The following is a 27,197-nucleotide window of genomic DNA, read 5'->3' on the forward strand; positions in this document are numbered from 1 at the left end:
ATTTTCTTTCAAAGCCTCTAAAAATCCCGAACCCTGCTGTCCGCACGAGGTTTCAGAGAGCAACGCACTGCTGTTTCCTTCTGAGAATAAAGCGCCAGAGCTGCGCATCTTCCTTCTATTCTCACCCTTAGAGTCCACTGAGAGGAGGGAGGGAGCTGCAGGCCACGCGTGGGCTCCGGCGGGGCCAGTCCCCGGGGCGCCGGGCCGGGGAGCGGGCGCCGGGCGGCGGGCGGCGGGCGGCGCGCTCGGCGGGCAGAAGCCCCCAGTCCTCGGCCCCCGCGCAAGCGCCGCCGGGAAATGCCCACATCCCACATCCGGGAAACCTGCGGCAGCGACACCGAGTGGAAGGCAAGATGGCGGCGGCGGCAATGGCCTGGTGCTAAGGGGAGAGCCAGGTCCCCGCGACCCTCGCTTCGGGCCGCGCTGGCCGCGGCAGCCCCGCGCCTCTCCCCGCCCTGCCCGCCGGCACCCTCGGGGCCCCGCAGGGCTTCCGGCCGCCCGGCGCCCCCGCGGCCCGCGGCCGCCGTCCGGGAGCCCGCGCTCCCCGCAGGTAGGTCGCGGCCGGCGTAGCGGCAGGGGCCACTTTCTCCTCCGGGGCCGGGGCCGGGGCCGGGGCCGGGGCCGGGGCCGGAGCGGCGGGCGGTGGCCGCCGGGCCCACGCCCTCCCGGCTGGCGGGGCTCCCCGGCCGCTGCGGACGGGCGGGCGGCGGGCTGGAGGCCGGACCGAGCTGAGCCCGGCCCGGGGCAGCGAGGGCTGGCCGCGCCGGGCCGGAGGGAGAGCCCCAGGCTTTGCGGCCTGGGAGGTGCAGGCTCGGCTGGGACGAGCCCGCTCCGCTGGAGGCCCAGCGGCGGTGGCCGGGGAGGAGGAAAGCGAAAGTGGTCGGGAAGGAAAACTCCAGGGAAAGGCTGCGGCTCTCGGACAACTAGAGGGACCGGACTGGGCACACCTGGGAGAAACCCTGGGCATTGCAGTGCAGCCCACCCTGATGCCAGGTTGCTGTTCACGGTTACAAGGAGTGGGACAGGTGGGAAGGGTCTTTAGGTGGTGAGAGTGGGAGTAAACACAAAATGAAGGAGAGAAAACTAAGGGAACATTGTTTATTTTAACTTCAAGAAGAACTTGAATGTTAATGGCTCTCAGGCGACTTGTTCTAACTCTGTTCTCTTAAAGTTTGTTGACCCATATGTTAATATGGCTTAAAAGATGTCCTCGTGTACAAGTGACTCGTAAACCTAGAGGGAAATTATAGCAGTTGCACACACACATAATATTGTATCAGTCCAGTTTGGGAGATGGATTTGAATGCCTGAGATCATGAGGTTTGTCAGGATTTGTGGATTATTTATGAAGTTTGGGGGGGAAAATTTTTTTTTTATCACATTTCCTCCAGGAAGAGGAAATTATAACTAGAATGAATGTTCTCTGCTAAGATATCTACATTTGTGATTTAACTAAGTTCATTTCTTTTCCTTTAGTAAGTTGACAGGTAAAATGGGCAGGTGGAAAAATTTGATTGAACAGCAAAAGAAGTAGCATTGTGTTCCTCTGATCAGCTGCTACTGCCAGAAACTACCGTTTCCCCGAAAATAAGACAGTGTCTTATATTAATTTTTGCTCCCAAAGATGCACTAGGTCTTATTTTCAGGGGATGTCTTATTTTTCCATGAAGAAGAATACGGTACACATTTATTGTTAAATGAAAATAAAGGAAATTTATTACCTGTATGCGGTACGGTAGTACGGTAGTTGTCAACACAAACCAGATAAACTGTGAATCCTACAGTATCAAGAATTTACTCATTTATTCAATGTCAATCATGTCATCATCATCTGGAACATCATCATAACAATCCAATTCCTGAATTTCCTGGCGAATTTTTTGTGACTCCATTTCTTTCAGAATTAGTGGACCAAATCTCATGTTTAGCCTGGGGGGCCTTATTTTCGGGGATGCCTTAAATTTAACTCAGAAGGAAACTTGTAAGTAGGTCTTATTTTCGGAGGATGTCTTATTTTCGGGGAAACACGTTAGATCGTGGAACATGCTGGGAAAAGTGCAGTCTTTCCATGCCTGAGTATTTATTGAACATGCCTTATGAATCTCTAAAAGCAAATAAAAAATACTGCTGCATTTTTTTTTTGGTATGATATGTAGATTTCCTTCTATAGATTGAGTTTTTATTTTTTAAATGCTCGTCCTTGATGTTTTATATAAACATAGCCTTGGAATCGTTCCAACTCTGGTTATTTAGTTTTCATTCTCAATGTTAAGATTAGTGGAGGGTTTTTGTAAACCACAACAGTTATTTAGTCATTGAACAACTTTTTTATTGAGTAGAAATGGCAGTAATTTTTCAACATGAAGGTAAATTATAGTGATTCTCTTCACTTTTGATTAGTTAATTCTTAGAAAGCTAATTGAAAGAAATGCCACATTATGCAGAGATTCTTGAATATTGCTGACTAAACAACTAAGTCTATGCTGCAAAGAAAGAAACGGTACATATGACTGTTGCTAGTCTCATAACTGATTTTAGTCAGAGCATTGAGATAAGCCATAATTCTTATAAACCTAATTCAACCCAAGGTAACCCTCCAAAATCTCTTTAGGTCGTGATACCTATTTTTTCCTAAGTTGGACAAAATATCAACTATATTTGTTTGGATTTATGATATTTGCATAATTGATGAAGGTTTGAATGTTTTGTCTATTCACTCTATCCAATATTTGTACCCTTCAAAGAGATAGAGAGTCTTAATCCCTGCTTTTAGGAAACTCAAAATGTAGGAATAATGAGAACAACTCTGGGCTGGTTCAGGATGTGTGGAGTCGATTCCTAATATGATCTCCTTCTGGCTACATGACCCTAGGCAGGCCACCTTACCTCTTAATCTGTTAACTCATCTGGGTGAGTTATATTTTTTATATAAACTAATCCTCAGCCAAGGACATGTTTATTGATTTTGAGAGAGAGAGAGAGAGAGAGAGAGAGAAACATCAATCAGTTGCCTCTTGTATGTGCCAACTGGGATTGAACCTGAAACCTGGGTATGTGCCGGGACCGGGAATTTCAACTTTTAGGCGTATGGGATGACACTCCAACCCACTGAGCCACATCAGCCTGAACCAAACTGGCTATGGCCCTAAAGCACTCTTAAAATCATTTTTTATCATTATAACCTACTTTATGTAACTTTATAGATTAAGACCTAGGCATGGAGAAGTTAACTAAATTTGCCTTGATCATGCAGTAATCCATAATAGAGCCAGAACTATAACCTAGGACTCCACCTCCTAAATCAGTGTGTCTTCCCTTTCCCCCACCTTCCCTATTCAGGGTATTGCTTTATCAGTAAATCACTTTATAGCTTTTACTTATTTTTCTTTTACAGGGTTCATTATCTGAAGAAGTTTGAAGAAGTTAATTAGCTAAAGAAGTAAAGAAGTTTGACATTCCTGGCTACTTCTGCAAAGGACCTTCTTCAGTTTTGCTCAAGAGAAGGCTCTGAATCTGTCGAGTGGCCCTTACAGTACTTTGTGTGGGTTATACATATAGATGTTTTCATGAAGAGAAGTGAAAAACCAGAAGGATATAGACAAATGAGGCCTAAGACCTTTCCTGCCAGTAACTATACTGGCAGCAGCCGGCAAATGTTGCAAGAAATTCGGGAATCCCTTAGGAATTTATCCAAACCATCCGATGCTGCAAAGGCTGAGCATAACATAAGTAAAACATCAATTGAAGATCCTCGACAAGTCAGAAATCCACCCAAATTTGGGACTCATCATAAAGCCTTGCTGGAAATTCGAAACTCGCTACAACCATTCGCAAATGAAACAAGTCGGAGTACTCTAGAGGTTAATCCACAAATGCTGCAAGATTTACAAGCTGCTGGATTTGATGAGGTAAGAACTTTTAAAAACAAAAGAAAGGATTTTTCTTACATTACACATTTTTAGTGACTTCCTGCCTAAATGTTTCTTTTAATATATATACAAATTTGTGTATTGAATTCGAGTAGAATGTTCACAATTTCACAGTTTGATTCCTGGCGGAGGCATATGCTCAGGTTATGGACTCGATCCCATTGTGGGGCTAGGGGGCATGCAGGAGGCAGCTGATCAATGATTCGCATCATTGATGTTTCTGTCTTTCCCTCTCTTCTTTAAGAAATCAATAAAAAATTAATAAAATAAAAAAAAGTAAAAAAAAGAAAGAAAGAATGAGAAATAGCCCTGGCTGGTGTGGCTCGGTTGGGTGTCATCCCGTGCACCAAAAGGTTGCTGGTCAGGACATGCCTGGGTTGCAGGCTCGATTCCTGATTGGGGCGTGAAGGGGGCGGAAGGGGAGGGGAAACACGACTAGGGGAATGGCCCTACAGGAGGCACCACATCAATGTTTCTCTTTCCCTTTCTCTCTCTTTAAATACTAAAAAAAAAGAAAAAAAAAAAGAATGAGAAGTAATCAGAATTATATTGCTATGATTTTACCTGGAAGAAGTTAAGCCTAGAAAATAAAACCCAACTAATTGATACATCGAGGTGAAAATATTAAATAGTTGGAGGATTTGAGAGTTTGTTTTGTTTTCTTTAGTAATTTGAAAATGTATGGATTTTCATAGTAGTTTTACAAATAGGACATGAATATTATGATTTGGGGTCCTGTTCTTCATAATTGGATTTTTTAGTGGAACTCATAGTGCTCTTTCCCTCTTATTAATTATAAGATTTAAATTTTGTTTCTTTTTTTTAATTTCATATCAGGATATGGTTATACAAGCTCTTCAGAAAACTAATAACAGAAGTATAGAAGCTGCAATTGAATTCATTAGTAAAATGAGTTACCAAGATCCGCGACGGGAACAGATGGTTACAGCAGCTGCCAGACCTATTAATGCCAGTTTGAAACCAGGTGATTAATCAAACTTTTCTCCTACTCTTTTATTTTGTAGCATTGTCTTAAAATATAAGTATATCAAGTCTTTAGTCTCAGAAGTTGGTAAAAGCATCACAGTAAGAGAAAGTCTCAAATTAGGATAACAATGTTACAGTGTTACACTAGACCAAAATGAATGAGAGCATGGCCCTAAAGTTCCATAGGTAATTCTAATAGGCAGCAGTAGTTAAGAACTAAATTACTTACATTGCAACTGAAATATTCCTTTTATTTTTTTTTATTTTTATTTTTTTAAATATATTTTATTGATTTTTTTTTGCCCCCCTCCCTTCCTTCCATACATCCCCTCCCTCCCCAGAGTTTTGTGTCCATTGATTGTACTTATATGCATGTATAAAAGTCCTTCGGTTGATCTATTATCTCCCCCAGATCTTCCTCCCCTCCCCGCTGTAATTTGACAATCTACTTGTTGATATACTGTCTCTATATCTACCTTTTGGTTCATCAGTTTATAATGCTCTTTATCATCCACAAATGAGTGAGGTCATGTGGTGTTCCTCTTTCATTGATTGGCTTATTTCAGCATGATGTTCTCCAATTCCATCCAGGTTGCTGCAAATGATGAGAATTCCTTCTTTTTTATGGCAGCATAGTATTCCATTGTGTAGATGTACCATAGTTTTTGGATCCAATCATCTGCTGACGGGCACCTAGGCTGTTTCCAAATTCTGGCTATTGTAGATTGTGCTGCTATGAACATAGGGGTGCATATATCCTTTCTGATTGGTGTTTCTACCAATAGTTTCTTGGGATATATTCCTAGAAGTGGGATTACTGGGTCAAAAGGGAGTTCCATTTTCAGTTTTTTGAGGAAACTCCACACTGTTCTCCACAGTGGTTGCACCAGTCTGCATTCCCACCAGCAGTGCACGAGGGTTCCTTTTTCTCCGTAACCTCGCCAACACTTGTCGTTTGTTGACTTGTTGATGTTGGCCATTCTGACAGGTTGAAATATTCCTTTTAACCACAAATATAGTTCAAACTATTTTTTATTCTAAGAGTAAAAACATGTTTATCATAGAACATTTAGAAAGTATTAAGCAAAAAGAAAACACTATTTATACCCACAAGATTTTGTTGTGTTTTGTTTCTTAGTCTTTTTTCCTGTGGAAAACTTGGGTAGGTTTATACCTGTGTATATTGATTCTTTTGTTTAAGCAAAAAATGGGTCATACTGAAACCTACTTCCTTCATTTAATATACCATGCATAACATTCCTTGTTATTAAATGGAATGGTTTTAATATTTAGATACATTAAAATAGATTTATCACGTATTTTACTTAACCAGTCTCTCAATTTTGACATTTATCTTTTTTCCCATTATAAATGCATTGTTCCTAAATATTTGTACATTCCTGATGATTTTGTTAAATTTTTTAAAACTTGCAGAAATTTAAGGCTTCTCTTAGATTTTGCTGTCAGAAAGATGTTACCAACTTATATTTTCCCAATCAGTTTAATATGAGAATTCCTATAATTGTAAATTTTAGGTATTATTATTTTAAAAAAGAATATGAACTCCATGGGCCATCCAAATTGTTTTATTCAAATAGAGGATTTGTTGTTGTTGTTTTGTTTTGTTTTTAAATATATCTTTATTGATTTCAGAGAAAAGGAGGGATAGATAGAAACAATGTAGAGAGAGAATCATTGATTGGCTGCCTCCTGCACACCCCTCACTGGGGATCAAACCCTAAACCTGAGCATTGTTCTTTGATTGGGAATTGAACCATGACCTACTGGTTTATAGGTCAACACTTAACCACTGAGCCACACTGGCAGGGCAGTATGTTTATGTATGTATGTATGTATTTATTAAATATATTTTACTGATTTTCTTTACAGAGAAGAAGGGAGAGAGAAAGAGAGTTAGAAACATTGATGAGAGAGAAACATCTATCAGCTGCCTCCTGTACAACCTCCCACTGGGGATGTGCCTGCAACCAAGGTACATGCCCTTGACTGGAATTGAACCTGCGACTCTTTAGTCCACAGGGTGACGCTCTATTCACTGAGCCAAACCAGTCAGGGCTCATTTTTGTATATTTAATGGCTGTGGAAATACTGTCTCATTTTACATTGTTTATATGTTATTTTTGAATTGGCATTTTAATTCTTTGTTAATCTTGTGTGTTTTTGTACTAATTTACTAGAGGTCCAGTGCATGAATTCATGCACAGGTGGGGTCTGGCAGGCCCAGCCCCAATTGGGGTGGATGGGGGCCGGGCCTTTCAGGAGGAGGAGATGGCAGGAGTTAGCTGGCCGGCATGTCCTGATTGGGGCCTGATCAGGGATGGGTTGGCTGGAGGGAGGGGCTGAGGAGGTTGGCTGCTGGTTAGATAGATAGGTAGATAGATAAGAGGCCTTATTATTCAATTTTTCTCTCATTCAGCACATTTTTATTGATCAGCAACTGTTTCATGCCATTGCTGGGCATTGGGTATAAAGATCTTGCCCTTTTATGAAGTTGCCATTCTAGTAAGGAAGATCAAATACATGTGGAATTATCCTATCTGATAGAGGGAATGTGCTCATTGACCATAATTGCCCTCACAAAGATGGTGGCACCCACAGCCACAAGATGGCATTGTCCAGTCCCCTCAGCCCCGCGTGCCCCCAGGTGGGTCCGGCTGCTCCTCGCACTTGCCTCTAGAGTCCCCTCAACCCCCACCTGCCCACTGCTGGCCCCCTCCTCCCAGGGCCACCCGAGGCTTGTCCTGCCAGCTGTGGCAGCAGCAGGAGTGTGATGGGGCGGCCCTTTCCCCTGATCGCCAGGTTGCCTCCCTACCCTGAGGGCTCCCAGACTGTGAGAGGGGGCAGGCCGGGCTGAGGGACCCCCCTACTGTGCATGAATTTTCACTCAATGGGCCACTAGTAATTGCAAAAGGGTGAATGAAGAGGGGAGAGAGAGAGTTCCATGGTACTGTGGACTCTTATAATAGAGTGATTTTTTTTTTTAATGTAATCAAGGAGATAAGAGAAAACCTTCCTGTGAAACTAATAATAGAACCAATATCTGAAGAAAGACAAGGGAATGACTTTATTGAGGAAGAATATCCTTAGGGTTGGCCTGTTTGACAGGTTTTGATACCACATTTGAAGAAAGTGGTTAGAGCACTGACAACAAAAGTATGAGATAGGACTGGAGAAGGACTGTATTGATTTTATCATAAGAGCAGTAGGCAGTTAAGGAAACATTTCAAGTAGGGTGATGACAAGATTAAATTTGTGTTTTTAAAACATGGCTGCAGGGGACGGAAGAACAGATTAGAGACAGCAAGAGATGGTATCTGGATAGATTTGATAAGAGACAGTTCACAGGAAATGGAGGTATTCTGGACTGGGCAATGGCAGTGGAGAAAAGTGAATGAATTAAGAGAAATGGGAAGAGTATTGGTGACAAGGATTGGTGATTGCATATGGGCGATGATGCTAGAGAGGGATGACTCTTAGGCTTTTGGTGTGGAAAACGGATGGTGATACACTACATTATGAAAGAATACTAAGAGAGAACAGGATTTGGGGAGAAAGATCATGCATAAGTCTGGTTGTAGACATGAGCTTGAGTTAAGCTCAAAGTGAAGATGTCAGTAGGAAGCTAGTTAGATACTTTTTTTTTTTTTTTGTATTAGCCTTACATAGGTCACCTAAAGGATGTAACAGACAAAAGTGACAATATGGACTATAACCAAGCTTACTGCTTTGTAGCTGATAGAAGAGGATAAGCCTTTAAAAAGGAGCTAAAAAACCAATATGGTTTCAGGTATCTTGAAATCCTACAGAAGAGCATGTTAAAGAAGGGGGAGGAGGGAAAGAGGTTGACCAAGGTGAGAACTAGGAAGTACCTTGTTGACTTTAATGATGTGGTATTTTAGTTTGCTAGGACTATTATATCAAAATACCAAAGACTGGGTGGTTTAAATAATAGATATATTCTCTAACAGTTCTGGAGGCCAGAAGTCCGAGGTCACAGAGACAGCAGATTGGGTTTCTCTTTCCATGGTTTGCAGATGACCATCTTTACTGGGTCTTTTCATGGTCATCCCTCTGCATACACATGTGTCTGGTGCCTTTCTCTGTGTCCAGATTTCCTCATAAGTTCCCAGTCATACTTGATTAAGGCTTACCAGAACTTACTGAATTTTAGGGGGGCACAATGCAGCTCATAAGACATGAGTAACTTATTTTTGTTTAGTCATAGGAGCATAATTCAAATTGTTGTGAGTTGAGTAATAAATGGATATGAAGTAAAAAGAACTCAAGTATAAACAAATCTGAAAATTTTTCTATGAAGATAGAGTGAGGACATTAGCAAGAATAGTGCTTCCTATCTGTGATGAAGATCTTTTTATTCATTTTTAATTTATTATGGATTAGTAATTTTATAAAATACATTACCAATGAATTATTAGAAAATTTTAAATTTTAAATGACACGCCAAATATAAATCCAAATATTTCATTACCACATTTTAACAGCATAAAATTACTTTGTCAAATTTCTGTAAATCTCTAAATTCTTATTCTCAGCTTCCATACTTATCTTCTATCATGTCAATATCTATTTGTGAACCAGCACCAAATAAGTCTTTGAGGAAGTGGTCTATATTGGAGTGGATGGAGAGCCTTATTATTTTTCTTAGTACCAAAGACTTAGGCAAGTTTAAAAGATAATTACAAGATTCTAGTTAAAAGCATGAAATTAAGTATATAAGCCTGACTGACCTGGCTCAGAAGTTGAGTGTCACAGTTTGATTCCCGGTCAGGGCACATGCCTAGGTGTGGGCTCAGTCCTCAGTGAGGATGTGCAGGAGGCAGCCAGTCAATGATTCCCTCTCATCACTGATGTTTGTATCTCTCTCTCTCCCTGAAATCAATAAATATATATATATTAAAAAGACATTAAATGTTCAAGAGAGAAGAATCAAGTAAGATTCTTGAGAATCCAGAAGAAAGGATCCAAAGCATGGAATGAGAGCTTATTAGCTTGACAAAGGAAGCGAAACAACCCTCTTGCTCTAATGGGCAAATTGGCTTAGGTTATGTAGGTAAGATAACGGAATTACTTTCCAATGTCTTCAGTTTTCTCTGAAGTAGAAAAATCAGATCATCTGCTAAGAGTGATGGGAGAGGAATGGGGCAGGTGATTTGAGGAGACTGGCAAGAGTCATAGTGAAGACAAAAGGAAATAGTAGGATTTCCTGGCAGTTCTGAGACATTTAGTTGATGCTGATCATGAATTTATTGTAGAATCAATCTGCTCTTAACATCACCTTCTTTAGCAGGAATAATTTATAACTGGAGCTTTACTAAACAAGTACAAAATAAGTAAGAGAGATAAAGGGAGTTCAGGATATTGCCAAAGGGTAATTTAATTTCTTAATCAGGGCACATTCTTTCTCTGTCTTTAGTGGTTTTTCATTCCTTCCAAACTCCGCTCCATGGCTTCATTACTCTCAGACTTCCCGGTCAGCAGGGCACATGCTTGGATTGCAGACTCGATCCCTAGTGGGGGCGTGCAAGAGGCAGCCATCGATGATTCTCTTTCATCATTGATGTTTCTTTTGCTCTCTCCCTTTACCTTCCTCTCTGAAATCAATAAAAATATATTTTAAAAAAGGAAAGAGGACTGATGATGTAGGAGGTTAATAGGTCTTGATGAAGTTGAAGAATATTTGTAGTAGGAATAAACAGAACTTAGGGTATATACCTTAAATTACTGATTTTGAGAAAGAAACATATGGATGTTATCAAAATTAGAAATGTGATCTTGGGAGTGATATTTGAGTTTGAATGGAGAAACAGAGGTGAGGATTAAGGATGATTTGTCCATGTGGATGTTATGGAATGTTGGCAAGGCGTAGGGTAGACCAGAGTTACGGGTGATTGGGGACAAACAAGCAAGAGTTCATTAAGAGAAATGAACTTGGCCTCCTAGATGGCATGGATTTCCAAAAAGCTGGATTAAAAAAAATATATATATATATATATATATATATATATATATATATATATATATATATATATAAATGAAAGTGATGATTTGGAAGCATAATTGGAGAGCAAAGACATAGAGTTTTCATTTTAGCCAATTTACTTTTAATGAAAACTTTCACTGCAAAGGGCTGAAAGGAGTGTCAGCAGAAGATAACCAGCTGTAAGGAGTGGTAGGAAAGCTTGGAGCAGAGCTTGGGGACATAGGAGCATTTGGTGGTTTTAAAGCAGAACATGTCTAGAAGGCAGTTGTGTGGCAGAAAATTAGAATAGCAGGGATGGTAGTCTACTTGAGGGTTGCAGTGTCTTACATTTTGATTGGTAAACGCTTTGTGAGTGGTGTATGTTTAGTCTCAGCTGGTTATCTGAGGAAGGTGGTCACAGACTTACCGGTACCTAGCTTGCCCAGAGTGATGACTTCTGAAGTCATAGACCCACCCACGATGCTGGCCAGCCTACATGAAATAAACTATATTCGGATCATTTACTACTTTTTTCTCACGTGTTATTAGATATGTTTTCTCCCAGGATGATAACTTTTCAAATTTGTGGATGTTTCTGTTTTATTTTGTTTTAATGGTGATAAGTGCTTTATATGTTTACATCTGTTAGTATTTTACTGTATGCTCGCTACCTTTGTCAGACTTGGAAAGACCTTGCAAAGAAGTATCCTAATATTATTCAGTGATCACTTGTTTTTTCCTAGTATTTATCTTTTTTCCTCATCTTTAACACTTAAATGTTTAATTATTCTGGATTGTATTAATTTATATTATTTTTATACAACTTTCTTTATATATAAAATATCTATCTTTTGCCAAGTAATCAGACCATTTTAAGTATCTTTTCTTGTAACATATTTTTTCTTGCCCACTCATTTATTTGGAAATTCCATTAAAGAGAGACTCTGTAAAATCCATACCTTATTTAGTGTAATAATTCCCTGCTGGGTTTTTTGTTTCAAAAGCCTTATTGAAATGTATTTAAAATTAGTTATTGTATCTAACAAAATTACAAATGGACATGTTTGGCTCACTAATGCCACTTCTTGATAGTTTATAAAGTGAAAAAATTTTTAATGTTATTTAAAAAAAAAAAAGATTTCAGAGAGGAAGGGAGATTAAAATATTGATGTGAATTATTGATCGGCTGTCTCTTGCATGTCCCCTACTAGGGATTGAGCCCACAACCAGAATCGAACTTGGGACCCTTCACTTTGAAGGCCCTGTTGTATCCACTGAGCCAAACTAGCTAGGGCATGAAATGAAATTTTTTAATGAACGTGTTTTTATTGATTTTAGACAGAGAGGAAGGGAGGAGGAGAGAAAGAAACATCAACATAGATTGGCTGCTTCTTGCACGCCCTCTGCTGGGCACATGCTATAGCAATCAACCTCTTGGTGTACTGAGCAAAATCTGTGAGGCTGAAGTGAAATTTTTTTCCCGTGGCTTTTTTTTTTTTTTTTTTTTTTTGGTAAAGAAACAGACTAGAAACAGCCTTAATATCCATCAATAAGGGAACTGATTAAATAAATTTGGGTATATCTATACAGTAAAAAAAATAACATTTTTAAAAGTAAGGAAACTATATACTGATACAGAATCTTCAATTTTTTAAAAATACATTTTTATTGATTTCAGAGAGGAAGGAAGAGGGAGAGAGAGAGATAGAAACAGCAGTGATGAGAGAGAATCATTGATCGGCTGCCTCCTACAAACGCCACAGGGCATGGAACCCACAACCCGGGCATGTTCCGTTAACTGGAATCGAACCTTTCAGTTCACAGGCCGACGCTCTATACACTGAGCTAAACTGGCTACTGCAGAATCTTCAATTTTTTAATGAAAAGAGCAAGGCACTATATAATATATAGGAAGTATACTGTTTACTTGTGTATCCCTAAAATATTTGTCGAGATTGGTTACCTTCAAGGAAGGAAACTGGTTGGCTATGGACAGAAGTGCGTATTTCTTTGTACCTTGAATTTTGAATTATGAGAATATATTGTCTAGTCAAAAATACAATATTAAAAGGAAAAATAAAACCACTTACTGAAATTTGATTTTTCTAATTCTTTTTTTGTTGTTGACTCTATGACAGATGTTCTCATAGTTCCCCCTTTGCCTCCCTGATTTGTATGACTGGAAAGAGAATTATCATGTAGTAGTGTCAGAATTCCAAGCTAAATTTTTCAAAAATAAGAAGTTAAAAATGTTTTCCCCCCTCTGTTTTATGATCATAGGGAGTGTGCAACAATCAGTTAACCGCAGACAAAGCTGGAAAGGTTCTAAAGAATCCTTAGTTCCTCAGAGACATGGCCCACCACTAGGAGAAAGTGGGGCCTATCGTTCCGAAAGTCCCAACTCACAAACAGATGTAGGAAAACCTTTGTCAGGATCTGGTATCACAGCATTTGCTCAAGCTCACCCTAGCAACGGACAGAGAGTGAACCCCCCACCGCCTCCTCAAGTAAGGAGTGTCACTCCTCCACCACCCCCGAGAGGCCAGACTCCTCCTCCAAGAGGTACAACTCCACCTCCCCCCTCGTGGGAACCAAACTCTCAAACAAAGCGCTATTCTGGGAATATGGAATACGTAATCTCTCGAATCTCTCCTGTTCCACCTGGAGCCTGGCAGGAGGGCTATCCTCCACCTCCTTTGAACATGTCCCCAATGAATCCTCCTAATCAGGGACAGAGAGTCATTAGTTCTGTTCCTGTTGGCAGACAACCAATCATCATGCAGAGTTCTAACAAATTTAACTACCCACCAGGAAGACCCGGAATTCAGAATGGTAGTGGTCAAACTGATTTTATGATACACCAAAATGTCCCTGCTGGTGCAGTGACTCGGCAGCCACCCCCTCCGTATCCTCTGACCCCAGCTAGTAATGGACAAAGTCCTTCTGCTTTACAACCGGGGGGATCTGCTGCTCCTTCTTCATATACAAATGGAAATATTCCTCAATCTATGATGGTGCCAAATAGAAATAGTCATAATATGGAACTTTATAACATTAGTGTTCCTGGACTTCAAACAACGTGGCCTCAGTCATCTTCAGCTCCAGCCCAGTCATCCCCAAGCATTGGACATGAAATCCCTACATGGCAACCTAACATACCAGTGAGGTCAAATTCTTTTAATAACCCACTAGGAAACAGAACAAGTCATGCTGCTAATTCTCAGCCTTCAGCCACAACAGTCACTGCAATTACACCAGCTCCAATCCAACAACCTGTGAAAAGCATACGCGTATTAAAACCAGAGCTACAGACTGCTTTAGCACCTACTCATCCTTCTTGGATACCACAGCCAATTCAAACTGTTCAACCTAGCCCTTTTTCTGAGGGTACCACTTCAAATATGACGGTTATGTCACCTGTTGCTGAAGCTCCAAATTATCAAGGCCCACCGCCACCTTATCCCAAACATCTGCTACACCAAAACCCATCTGTTCCTCCGTATGAATCAATCAATAAATCTAACAAAGAGGACCAGTCACCTGGGCCCAAGGAAGATGAGGGTGAAAAAAATTATGAAAATGTTGATAGTGGGGATAAAGAAAAGAAACAGATTACAACTTCACCTATCACCGTTAGGAAAAACAAGAAAGATGAAGAGCGAAGGGAATCTCGTATTCAAAGTTATTCTCCTCAGGCATTTAAATTCTTTATGGAGCAACATGTAGAAAATGTTCTCAAATCTCATCAGCAACGTCTACATCGTAAAAAACAATTAGAGAATGAAATGATGCGGGTAAAACCTTTTAAAATGTCCATTTTTATACCTGATCATCTATTTCCTTGGCATTTATTTTAAAATACGGTGGTTCAGTCTTTTTCTTTTTCTTTTTTTTGTAGCTAAATATATTATCAGCTATTTAAGTCAGTAAACATTAAAGATTTTAATTATAGCATTTCATTTTAGTATTTTAAGATTTACTCTGAATTCCTATAATAAAGTTCTTCTAATAAGTTAAAAATATAATTTATGGTTTAGGTGTAATTGGAAATTGAAATGTGTTATCTTTTAGGTTTTACATGTTTTCTTACAATTTTTAAAAATAATTGGGGCTCATCTCTTGATACATTTATAAAAGTTCATTTTTAATTAGTAATTTAAAAAAATCTTTATTGTTGAAAGTATTACATATGTTCCTTTTCCCCCAATTGAGCCTTTTTAGCCTGCCACGCCCCCCTTTATTTAGTAATTTTGAGCTTGTGTTTTTATTCTCCAGGTTGTGGTCTTATTTGAAAGTGTCAGAGACATATCCTTCCAGTTATTTACCCATCTAATTTCATTATTATAATGTACTGGAAAAATGTGCTGAAATTATTAAAGTCCACTTAAAACGAGATCAGAATAAATTTAATCTTTATCGTGATTCCATATAGATGCCTTCACTAGTACATGTATTTTTATCAAAGGTTTGACTCTTAATCTTGCATCTATCACAAGAGGTTTAAAAAAACTAAAAAAAAATATTTTATTGATTTTTTTACAGAGAGGAAGAGAGAGGGGGATAGAGAGTAAGAAACATCTATGAGAGAGAATCATCTATCAGATGCCTTTTGCACGCCCCCTACTGGGGATGTGCCTGCAACCAAGGTACATGCATTTGACCAGAATCAACCTGGGACCTTTCAGTCCACAGGCCGCTGCTCTATCCACTGAGCTTCTTGGTTTCAGCAAGAAGCTTAAATTTAAAAAAATATATATTTTAGTGATTTTTTACAGAGAGGAAGGGAGGGAGAGAGCTAGAAATGTCGATGAGAGAGAAACATTGACCAGCTGCCTCCTGCACCCCCCCCACCGGGGATGTGCCCGCAACCAATGTACATGCCCTTGACCGGAATTGAACCCTAGACCTTTCAGTCTGCAGACCGACGCTCTACCACTGAGCCAACCCGGCTTCGGCAAGAAGCTTAAATTTTTAATGAAATTTCCTCACACAATCTAAGAAAGCCATTTTTAAAAAATTATTTCTTTAAATCTGATTTCACAGTGTTGTAATTCCTGCTATAAAATGAATTTGTTAGATAAATACCATGGTTATATGATTTATCCATATTTTAGTTCTTAAGATTTCTTACTAAAGTCTGTCTGTATGTATTTTCTTAGTTTATTTTTCCTTTTTCCTCTTCACTTTCACTAATAGCTGATTTAAACTTTTATGGTGTTGGAAGCTTTGCTGACTTCTGTAGCCTCCATTACTGTGTAGGCAAGTAAGATTTTAAGAGAAACAGTTCTATACTACCGGCATGCCACCCTTCTTAAAATATTTTGCATGCAAATACACATCCTAACAGAAGCATGAGGTTGCTATATTTTAATTAGTCTTACATTTCTAGAATTAGACTTTTCATTAGTTAATAGCTAGCCAAAAATAAACTTTTCCTTCTAAATCTAGGTATTTCATATCTAGTTAGAAGTTGGTTTGGGTTTTTACCTGTGTAAAATAATCTTAAGTCACACTGAGTATTCTTTTTTTAAGAAATATATCTTATTGATTTTTTTATAGAGAGGAAGGAAGAGAGAGGGAGAGAAACATCAATGAAAGAGAAACATCGATCAGCTGCCTCCTGCACACCCCCTACTGGGGATGTGTCTGCAACCAAGGTACATGCCCTTGACTGGAATCAAACCTGGGACCCTTCAGTCTGCAGGCTAACGCTCTATCCACTGAGCCAAACCGGTTTCGGCCTATTCTTTGAAATGTTCCAAACTACCCTGTAACCATATAAGTTGTTAGTTTAAAACAAAACAGTAAAGAAAAATAAAGTAGGAAAAACTCTTAACATTTTGTGTTAGTTATGGCTGTGAGTCTTACCCTTAATTCTAATGCTTTGAGAAAGATAAAGGAAAGACTATTATTGAATAGTTAGGTTAGAGAAGATATTCTTCTGTTCTTAATACATTAATTTTCTAGAATAAATGAACTTGAAATGGAATTTCTTTTCATGAAGGATAAAATGGAAGAGTATTTGAGGACCAGATATTTTCAAAGAGAAGAATATAATGAAGGCAAAGTAATCATGTAATTTGGAATGAATATGCATAAAATGATAGATGAGGATGCATGTGAACAGATGTTTGGTTATTGCACATTGGGAACATTTTTTTGAGTACATTAGAGAAGAGTAGAAAGCTGACCATTGGTATCATCTTTTTGCTCTCAACAGTAGGATCTTATACTCACCTTTTATATCCTCTTAACTATCCCTTAATTTGCACTTTTGATAATTGATTTTTCTCTGAAATATATTTTAGATTTCTAACATGCTTTATTAAAAAGTATGCACTTAACCTTTAAATATATGCTTGAATTTTTCCAAGCAATTTCTTAATATTTTGTATAGAGAATAATTCTTCATTTAACATATAGTTTATTTACCTACTAGGTTGGATTATCCCAAGAAGCCCAGGATCAAATGAGAAAGATGCTTTGCCAAAAAGAGTCTAATTACATCCGTCTTAAGAGGGCTAAAATGGACAAGTCTATGTTTGTGAAGATAAAGACACTAGGAATAGGAGCATTTGGTGAAGTCTGTCTAGCAAGAAAAGTAGATACTAAGGCATTATATGCAACAAAAACTCTTCGAAAGAAAGATGTTCTACTTCGAAATCAGGTTGCTCATGTTAAAGCTGAGAGAGATATCCTGGCCGAAGCTGACAATGAATGGGTAGTTCGTCTATATTATTCATTCCAAGATAAGGACAATTTATATTTTGTAATGGACTACATTCCTGGGGGTGATATGATGAGCCTACTAATTAGAATGGGCATCTTTCCAGAAAATCTGGCACGATTCTACATTGCAGAACTTACCTGTGCAGTTGAAAGTGTTCATAAAATGGGTTTTATTCATAGAGATATTAAACCGGATAACATTTTGATTGATCGTGATGGTCATATTAAATTGACTGACTTTGGCCTCTGCACTGGCTTCAGATGGACACATGATTCTAAGTACTACCAGAGTGGTGAGTAAAATCATAAAAGTTTGTATATATTATTATGATTTATTAATGCAATCGGTATATATAAAAGCCCAGCAACTGGAAAGGCGTAACAGCCAGAATGACCAGTGGCCATGACATGCACTGTGGCAGCCAACCAGCCTGATCTGGTCCCTGATTGCTGCCCCCACCCCCCCCCCTCTGCCCTGTCAGGCCCTGCCCCCAATCAGCCATCAACATCCTGATTGGGGGTGGGGCCGGCCAACGGCCCTCAACCCCTCCCCCCGGTTGGTCCAGTCTAATGGTTCCCATGGAGATGGGCCAGCTGGACCCTACCTGTACACGAGTTTGTGCACCAGGCCTCTTGTAAGACAGAATAAAGAAACGACAGCTGAATTAGATGAAGTAACTTGCCCAAGGTCACACAGAAAATAAGTGTAAGGGCTAGGCTTTGAACGCAGGTTTGTCTGATTACAGGGCCCATGTTATTTCTACTACACCACAGTGCCTCACCAAGATCCCTTCAAGTGTAAGTCTATCTGACATTTGTTGAATACTTACTATGACTAGGTGCTTTACATATATTCTAATTTAATGCTTAGAACAATCCTCTGAGGTAAGTAATATTAGCCTTCTGTGAATAACAGTAGATTGACAGTAAATGGATAGAACTGGGACACTTGAACCTACTTTATTTTTTATGTAAAAATATATTTTATTAATTTTTTACAGAGAGGAAGGGAAAAGGATAGAGTTAGAAACATTGATGTGAGAGAAACATCAATCAGCTGCCTCTTGCACACCCTCTACTGGGGATGTGCCCGCAACCCAAGGTTCATGCCCTTGACCGGAATCGAACCTGGGACCTTTCAGTCCGCAGGCTGATGCTCTATCCACTGAGTCAAACCGGTTTCGGCCTAACCTACTTTAATGTTCAGCTTAATGTAATATAATGTCTTCCAGATTCACCTGAATTACTTGGGGTTCATCTTAAAAATATGATTTTTAGCCTCTATTCCAGTCTACTGGTTGAAAATCTTCAGAGTATATAAACTGTGTTTTAATCAAACATTACAGTTAGGTTAATTTTAAAAATTTTTCTAGCTGATATCATCTAATCATGGCTTTAACTACCATCTCCATGTCAGTGACTTCCAGATCTCTCCAGAAATGGTGTCTCCCTTTCACATGGATTTCTAATAGATCTTTCAAAGTTAACATTACGTGATTCTTTTTTCCCCATACACTCTACTTGTAATTCATCAGTATGTCCTGCTTACTCCACCTATAAATATATCCTGAAATTTTCTCTATCACCACTATTACCATCAGTGATTGGGCTCAGCCTTCCCAGTTACCAAGCTTAACTTGTATGTTAAACTATATACTTGGGGTAATAGCCTTTTAACTGGTTTCTTTTCACTTTTGTCCTCCATTATTGGTTTAAATGTAAATCAAATCTTATCATTTTTTGTTTGTTTCATACTCTCCAATGTCTTCTCACTGTACTTGGAATAAAAGGAAAACCACATCTTTTGCTTACAAAATCCATGTGCACTGGTTCCCACTCCATTTCCTATCGTTCTCCTCTTTTTTAATTACACTGTTCTTTTCTCTGTTACTGTTGTTTCTGTAATAGAATGCCTTGCCCTAGTTTTTAAATGGTTGATTTCTATTTGGTTTTTACATATGTCACTTCAATTTGTCCCATCAACCCAGCTGATTCTCAACATGGCATGCATCACTGTTTGTTGTTGTTTTTTAAATTTATTTTTAAACCTTTATTGTTGAGAGTGTTACAGATGTCCCCCTTTTTTTCCACCCCATTGCTTTCTTCCACCCAGTTCCCGCCTCTTCCCAGGCCTTCACCACTCTATTTTCTGTGTCCAATAGGTAAGGCATATTTGTTTATAAGTTCTTTGGTTAATCTCTTCCTGTCCCCTCCGTTCCCTCTTAGATTTGTCAGTCTGTTCCATTTTCCATGCCTTTGGTTCTATTTTATTCATTAGCTTATTTTGTTCATAATATTCCTTGTTCATTTATTTTGATTTTTAGATTCAGTTGTTGATAAGCATTTATTGCCATTTTCTTTTTCTTTTTTTTTCTTTTAAAAAAATATATTTTATTGATTTTGTACAGAGAGGAAGGGAGAGAGATACAGAGTTAGAAACATCGATGAGAGTCATCGATCAGCTGCCTCTTGCACACCCCCTACTGGGGATATGCCCGCAACCAACATACATGCCCTTGACCAGAATCGAACCCGGGACTCTTCAGTCCCCAAGCCGACGCTCTATCCATTGAGCCAAACCGGTTTCGGCTCTTTTTCTTTTTTTAAATCAGTTTTTAAAATATATATTTTTATTGATTTCAGACAGAAAGGGAGAAGGAGAAGGAGATAGAAACATCAATGATGAGAGAGAATCACCGATCAGCTGCCTCCTGCACACCCCCACTGGGGATTGAGCCCACAACCCAGGCATGTGCTCCTGGCCAGAATCCAATCTGGGACCCTTCAGTCTGCAGGTCAACGCTCTATTTAGTGAGCCAAACCAGCTAGGGCCATTTTTCATATTTTTTATCTTTCATTTCTTAAAGAAGATCCTTTAACATATCATACTGGTAATACTGGTTTGGTAGTGATGAACTCTTTTAGCTTTTCCTTGTCTTTATCTGACCTTCAGTTCTAAAGTCCTGTGACCTTCTAGAGCACATGTGTCAAACACAAGGCCCGCGGGCCAAATCCGTCCCGCCAGGCCTTGCAATGTGGCCCGCACCGCGCTGTCATCACTGCACTCCGCTGCGTTTCCATCCCAATGACAATTTATGACTGTTCAGTAAACCATTCGGCCCGCGATTTAGGCTGGATTTTAGATTTTGGCCCCTTCTCTAATTGAGTTCGACACCCCTATTCTAGAGTAATTTTGGTTGTAGGTTCTTGCTTTTCATTACTTTGAATATTTCTTGCCATTTCCTTCTGGCCTACAAAGTTTCTGTTGAGAAACCAGCTGACAGTTGGTTTCCTGGACTTGTATGTCTATTTCTTTCACCAGGTAAGGGAAATTTTCTGTCATTCTTTTTAAAAATAGGTTTTTGATTTCTTGCTCCCTCTCTTCTTCCAGTACTCCCATGATATGAATGTCAGTACACTTGAAGTTATCCCAGAGGCTTCTTACACTATCTTCATATTTTGGCATTTTTTCTTTTTGCTGTTCTGATTGGGTGTTCATTGCTTCCTTGTATACAAAACTCTTGATTTGATTTTGGCATCCTCTACTGTTGATCCCCTATAAATTATTCTTTATATCAATTAGTATACATGTCATTTCTGTCTGGTCCTTTTTTTTAAAAAACATATTTTATTGATTTTTTACAGAGAGGAAGGGAGAGGGACAGAGAGTTAGAAACATCGATGAGAGAGAAACAACAATTAGCTGCCTCCTGCACACTACTTACTGGGGATGTGCCTGCAACCAAGGTACATGCCCTTGTCCAGAATCGAACCTGGGACCCTTCAGTCCTCAAGCTGACGCTCTATCCACTGAGCCAAACCCGTTTCCGCTGGTCCTTTTTTATGTTGTTGCTGTTCTCACTAACTTCTTTGAAATTCTTACTAAGTTCTTTGAAGTTTTCATAAGTTCCTTGAACGTCTTTATAACCATTGCTTTGTATCTGGTAGTTTTATTGCTTCCATTTCATTTTCTTTTTCTGGAGATTTCTCCTGTTCTTTCATTCTCCTGTTTGTCTCTGCATTTTGGCTGCTTCCCTGTGTTGTTTCCCTGTATTAGGTAAATCTGGTATGTCTCTAGACTTGGTATAATCTGGTATGTCTCAGCCTCACCAGTCACCTGAGCTGGGCACTCCAGATGTGCCCCAGTGTGAGCCAAGTGCACTGTCCTATTGTAGTTGAGCTTTGATTGATGTTGGTGTCACTAGGAGGGATTTACCCCTCGGCCAATCAGCTCTGTGGACCAGCTGTGACTATAGTGAAAGAGCTGTTGTGCAGGAGCCAACCCTATGGAGTAGGACTTGCTTCAGTGGAGCTTTGGTGCTCACTGAGAATCTGTTACTTGTGGAAGTGGTAGGGTTATAATGTGGCATGGTTGAAGTTGACCATTGGGTGCACTGGCTCTGAGGTCTCCCAGGAGGTGCAAAGTCAGCCTCTGCTTGTGCCTGTGGACACCCAGGATGAACTACAAAGCAATCTGTAGATGGCTGCTACTTGTGTTTAGCTTGGAGGTGCCCAGGAGATGCCAAGCTGTGAACCAGGGTAGGCTGCTGCTAGTGCTGGGCCTGGGGCCATTTATTGAGACTGGGCACGCTGATGCCAGCTGCTGTTTGAGAGATTTTAGGAAAGTTCAAAGCATGAGGCAAGAGAGGCCAGTGTATGGGAAAGCCACTGGAAATGCCTTGGGTGAGCTTGTAAGTAGGGAGGGGTGGGGGTCTAGGAATCACCAGGTGGGGCGAAAAGTGTAAGCTAGTATGATGGTGATTCAAATATGGCGCAGCCTGCCATCTTTATGGTAGGGAGGACTGAGCAAAGGAACACTCTGTATGGGAGGAAACTGTCCCTCCATCTCTTAACCTGATTCAAGACAAATTCATTCCTCCCTGAATGTTCCACATTCTTTTCAAGCTGCTGCCCAGTTTTGGACCTCAGAGTGAGACTGAGTAAGTCCCATACTATGTCCTTTAAGAGGAACTGCCTAGGACTCCTGCAGTCTCCATGTCACTCAGCCACAATCACTGCTGGATTTTATAGCCAGAATTTGTGGCAGTTTCTCTTCCCGGTACTGGAACCTTATACTAGTGACCTGGTGTGGGGCAGTGATTCCATGGTCCTCAGGGAAGCCTCTAAAGCCAAGATATCCCTCCCAATTTTAAACTACCACACATGGATGTGGGACCAGCAAGATTCCCGAGATGTCCTCCTCACATCTCTGCGCTTACTACCAGTCTTTTTAAAAATATATATTTTATTGATTTTTTACAGAGAGGAAGAGAGAGGGATAGAGAGAAACATCGATGAGAGAGAAATATGGATCAGCTGCCTCCTGCACACCTCCTACTGGGTATGTGCCCACAATCAGGGTACACGCCTTGACCGGAATTGAACCTGGGGCCCTTGAGTCCACAGCTGACACTCTATCCACTGAGCCAAACCGGTTAGGGCCCTCCTACCAGTCTTGATGTGCTCCTTCTTTAATGCCCAAGTTGTAGGACTTTCATTCAGGTAGATTTCAGATGGTTCTGAATGATGGCTTTTAGTTATAAATTTTGATGTGGTTGTGGGAGTACTGTTTACCAATGCCACCATCTGGACCAAAAGTCCTGTTTCTTACATATTTGTTTATTGTGTTTCTTCCCTACAGAGAAGCTGCCTTAGAGAACCCTGTCTTTCTTACCACTGTCACTTGTTGAATGAATGAAACACTTATCTAATTTGTTTAGAACTTTGTCCAGAGTAGTAATGGGGAGCAGTCTGAGTAACAGATTCTTAATCCTACCTACTCCTGACTTTGTCATCATTTAACATTGAATACATTTATGAATCTTGGGCTAATTTTTCTTAATGTAACATTTCATCACTAGCTGTAGTCATTAATAAACACCATCAGTGATCTGATATACATTGTCATAAGGGACGAGTGTTGTTAACTATAAAGCATGATGCTAAAAAATTAAACAGACTCGTGGTTTACTCTTGTTCTTACTGCTTTTATTTCTTTTTACTTTATAGGTGACCATTCACGGCAAGATAGCATGGATTTCAGTAATGAATGGGGTGACCCTTCTAACTGTCGATGTGGAGATAGACTGAAGCCACTAGAACGGAGAGCTGCACGCCAGCACCAGCGGTGTCTAGCACATTCTTTGGTTGGAACTCCCAATTATATTGCACCTGAAGTGTTGTTAAGAACAGGTGAAATATTTGTTTTATAAACAATCTCCAGCTGAAACTTGATTAGAATAGAGCTTAGTGTTTAGGTTTATAATAAAATTGTTAATTTTATAGTATAATTGGTGGCTTAATATTATGATTATATTAATTGAAGTGCTTATAAGTAACTATAACTTTGGTATCTTATTTTAGGCTATACACAGTTATGTGATTGGTGGAGTGTTGGTGTAATTCTTTTTGAAATGTTAGTGGGACAGCCTCCTTTTTTGGCACAAACACCATTAGAAACACAAATGAAGGTAAGGTATAGAATCTATACCAAAAGAATTGTCACAAAGTCCTTTACATTACAGATGTTTATCAGTTCTTTACTGATATGTAGAGCATCTTATTCTGGAATTAAAGAACGAACTTGGCCCTGGCCAGGTAGCTCAGTTGGTTAGAGCATCGTCCTATTAAACCAAGCAGGTTTGATCTCTGGTCAGGGCATATACAAGAGTCAACCAATGACTACATAAATAAGTGGAACAACAAATTGATGTCTTTCTCTCCTTTTACTCTCTCTAAAATCAATTAAAAAATTTTTAAATGAATGAACTTGAAAGGATATAGGAACCCACTAAGATTCTATCCATGGATTCTATCTAATCTCCTTCATCCCCTCATCACACTCTTATATTCTCCCTCATTTATAAACTGTACTCATATTTCATTCTCATAAAAATCTTTAGTACCTTTTTGTCAAAAATGTTTTTATTTTTATTATTTTTTTTACAGCTCACTTTCTTTTATATATATATATATATATATATATATATATATATATATATATAAAATTGATTTTTTATAGAGAGGAAGGGAGAGAGAGAGTTAGAAACATCGATGTGAGAGTAACATTGATCAGCTGCCTCCTGCACACCCCCCACTGGGGATGTGCTCGCAACCAAGGTACATACCCTTGACCGGAATTGAACCCAGGACTTTTCAGTCTACAGGCCCATGCTCTATCCACTGAGCCAAACCGGTTTCGGCGAAACCATAATAAGTATTTACTGAACATCTATTATGTGTCAGGCAATTTGGCAAGCACTAGGAAATACAAAGACAAATAAAAATACATAGCCTTATGGAATTTTATACTGTAGTAGAAGAGCACAGGCATAAATAGGAACCACAGAATATTAGAGATATTATGATACAAGTAAATATATAGAACAGGGAGGCACAGTAGAAAGTCATTTCTACAAGTAGTGCTAAAACTTATAGTGAGTCTTCTAATATGAAGTTGCGTGAAAAGGAGGGGATGAGAGGAAAGGTTATTTCCCACCAATGATTCATTATTAAAGGTAAGGAAGGTTAAATACCATGCAATTTATTGTAAAATTTTATAAGTAGGCCATAGCCAGTTTTTCTCAGTGGATAGAGCATTGGCCTGTAGGCTGAAGGGTTTAATTCCCAGTCAGGGCACATGACCTGGTTGCAGGCTTGACCCCCTGAGGATTCTCCCTCATCATTGATGTTTCTACCTTCTCGGAAATCAATAAAAAATATATTTTAAAAAATTTACAAATAGTTCGGTAAGAATTTTGGTATAAAATTTTGAGAAAATTTTGGACTTAATTATCTTTTCCCTTCTAATTTTAAAAAATATTCTTTAAAGGTTATCAACTGGCAAACATCTCTTCACATTCCTCCTCAAGCTAAATTGAGTCCTGAAGCCTCTGATCTTATAATCAAACTTTGCCGAGGACCAGATGATCGCTTAGGCAAGAATGGTGCTGATGAAATAAAAGCTCATCCATTTTTTAAAACAATTGATTTCTCCAGTGACCTGAGACAACAACCTGCTTCATATATTCCTAAAATCACACACCCAACCGATACATCAAATTTTGATCCTGTTGATCCTGACAAATTATGGAGTGATGATAAAGAGGAAGAAAATGTGAATGACACTCTCAACGGATGGTATAAAAATGGAAAGCACCCTGAACATGCTTTTTATGAATTTACCTTTAGGAGGTTTTTTGATGACAATGGCTACCCATATAATTATCCAAAGCCTATTGAATATGAATATATTAATTCGCAAGGCTCAGGGCAACAGTCAGATGAAGATGATCAGCACACAGGCTCAGAGATCAAAAATCGTGATCTAGTGTATGTTTAACACACTAGGAAATCATTATAATGAGGATTTGCAAAAAGGCCTGAAATGCAGGGAGTTTTTAGGCTCTGAGTGTAAAATTATGCAAATGTGACAGAGCTGTGTGCTCTGCACAATATTTTATGTTCCTAAATTATGGAAAATTCTTTTAAAATGTTAACTTATTCCAGCCTTTATAATCAGTAATTTAGAAAAAAATTGTAAAGTAAATTATGAACTGAATATTATAGTCAGTTCCTGGTACTTAAAGTACTGAAAATAATAAAAAAAAAAGTATGCTTTGTTTAAAAGGAGAAGCCTGGTATCTATTTGTACATATGTTAAATCATTTTAAAAGACAAGAGTTTTTGAAAAATTTTTGAAAGACAATTTTAGTTTTATTTTGCTTTAACCAAATATGAAATATACCCCATATTTACAAAGTCCCCCCTCCTCCCTTCCCACTCCCATAACCTTGTTTTTGGTACAAAATAAGCTATCAAAATTAAGCCATCATGGTGGTGAGTGTTCCTAGGCTAATGATAATTTGTATAATTCACGTCTTGGAACTAAGAAATACAGGGCGACAGGGTTGAAACAGGATGCTCATCAGAAGGGAAAAATAGATAAACTTCATTTACTTCTCACTGTGGAATATTTAATCTAGCATTTCTTTCTCAAGAATTACTGTCATTAAAGGAAACAAAGCACTACCGTTTTTCTTTACATATTGGTAATTTTAATGCTGCTTCCAGGTGGGTTTTTTAGTTTGTTTGTTTTTTGCCTTATATGAAATTTTTTTATTATTTGGGTTGATGTATTACATGATTACAGTCAGAAGGTTATATCACAGAATACCAGTCCTTGAATTTTTTTTTAAATTCTTGTTCTGGAGATTCCTGTACATCTTAGATTACTACTCTTAGAAGACTTTTTGCTCTTCTTTCTTTATATTCAGAAATTAGTTTGCTATTGAAATTAAAACCACTAACAGAAGCATATTCTTCTGCAGTCTATCCATTGTTATCTTGGAAAAGACATCAAAATATTGTTAGAAAAGAAGCCTGACTATATTTGTGGATATATATTTTCATCAAGTATGAGGGCTGCTCTTTTCATTTTATATACTACATGTCTATTTGCATCTATTTATTAAAAATTCCAATATTTGCAGTTTGTGCTGCTTCCAGTTTTAAAAGGGGAACAAAGCTGCCATAAATCAAAATTTCTTATA

At 39.0% G+C, this 27,197-nt stretch overlaps 2 protein-coding genes across 3 annotated transcripts; both read left to right on the forward strand.

Moving 5' to 3' along the window:
- LOC123651334 (cuticle collagen 2-like) lies at nt 1-3,597 on the forward strand. Its single transcript, XM_045572732.1, has 2 exons — nt 1-550; nt 3,395-3,597. The coding sequence occupies exons 1-2, from the start codon at nt 298-300 to the stop codon at nt 3,406-3,408; spliced, it is 267 nt and encodes an 88-aa protein (XP_045428688.1). The 5' UTR covers nt 1-297; the 3' UTR covers nt 3,409-3,597.
- On the forward strand, nt 3,567-26,274 carry LATS1 (large tumor suppressor kinase 1). 2 transcript variants are annotated; one of them, XM_036414866.2, is made up of 7 exons: nt 3,567-3,908; nt 4,767-4,914; nt 13,198-14,711; nt 17,357-17,939; nt 23,656-23,838; nt 24,010-24,116; nt 25,478-26,274. In XM_036414866.2, the coding sequence occupies exons 1-7, from the start codon at nt 3,567-3,569 to the stop codon at nt 25,985-25,987; spliced, it is 3,387 nt and encodes a 1,128-aa protein (XP_036270759.1). In that variant the 3' UTR covers nt 25,988-26,274. The 2 variants fall into 2 exon arrangements, with proteins under 2 accessions (XP_036270759.1, XP_036270760.1); XM_036414867.2 differs by lacking the exon at nt 24,010-24,116 and having other exon boundaries at nt 25,478-25,658.
- The last annotated feature ends 923 nt before the right edge of the window (nt 26,275-27,197 follow it).

Source organism: Pipistrellus kuhlii, unplaced genomic scaffold, assembly GCF_014108245.1.
Source record: "Pipistrellus kuhlii isolate mPipKuh1 unplaced genomic scaffold, mPipKuh1.p scaffold_m20_p_5, whole genome shotgun sequence".
NCBI lineage: Eukaryota > Metazoa > Chordata > Mammalia > Chiroptera > Vespertilionidae > Pipistrellus > Pipistrellus kuhlii.

Bases quoted from the DNA above. Each gene is read 5' to 3' on its own strand.
- LOC123651334 (XM_045572732.1), top strand. From the start codon at position 298: ATGCCCACATCCCACATCCGGGAAACCTGCGGCAGCGACACCGAGTGG.
- LATS1 (XM_036414866.2), top strand. From the start codon at position 3,567: ATGAAGAGAAGTGAAAAACCAGAAGGATATAGACAAATGAGGCCTAAG. The intron at 3,909-4,766 runs GTAAGAACTTTT...ATTTCATATCAG, and splicing joins AAGCTGCTGGATTTGATGAG to GATATGGTTATACAAGCTCT. The intron at 14,712-17,356 runs GTAAAACCTTTT...TTTACCTACTAG, and splicing joins TAGAGAATGAAATGATGCGG to GTTGGATTATCCCAAGAAGC.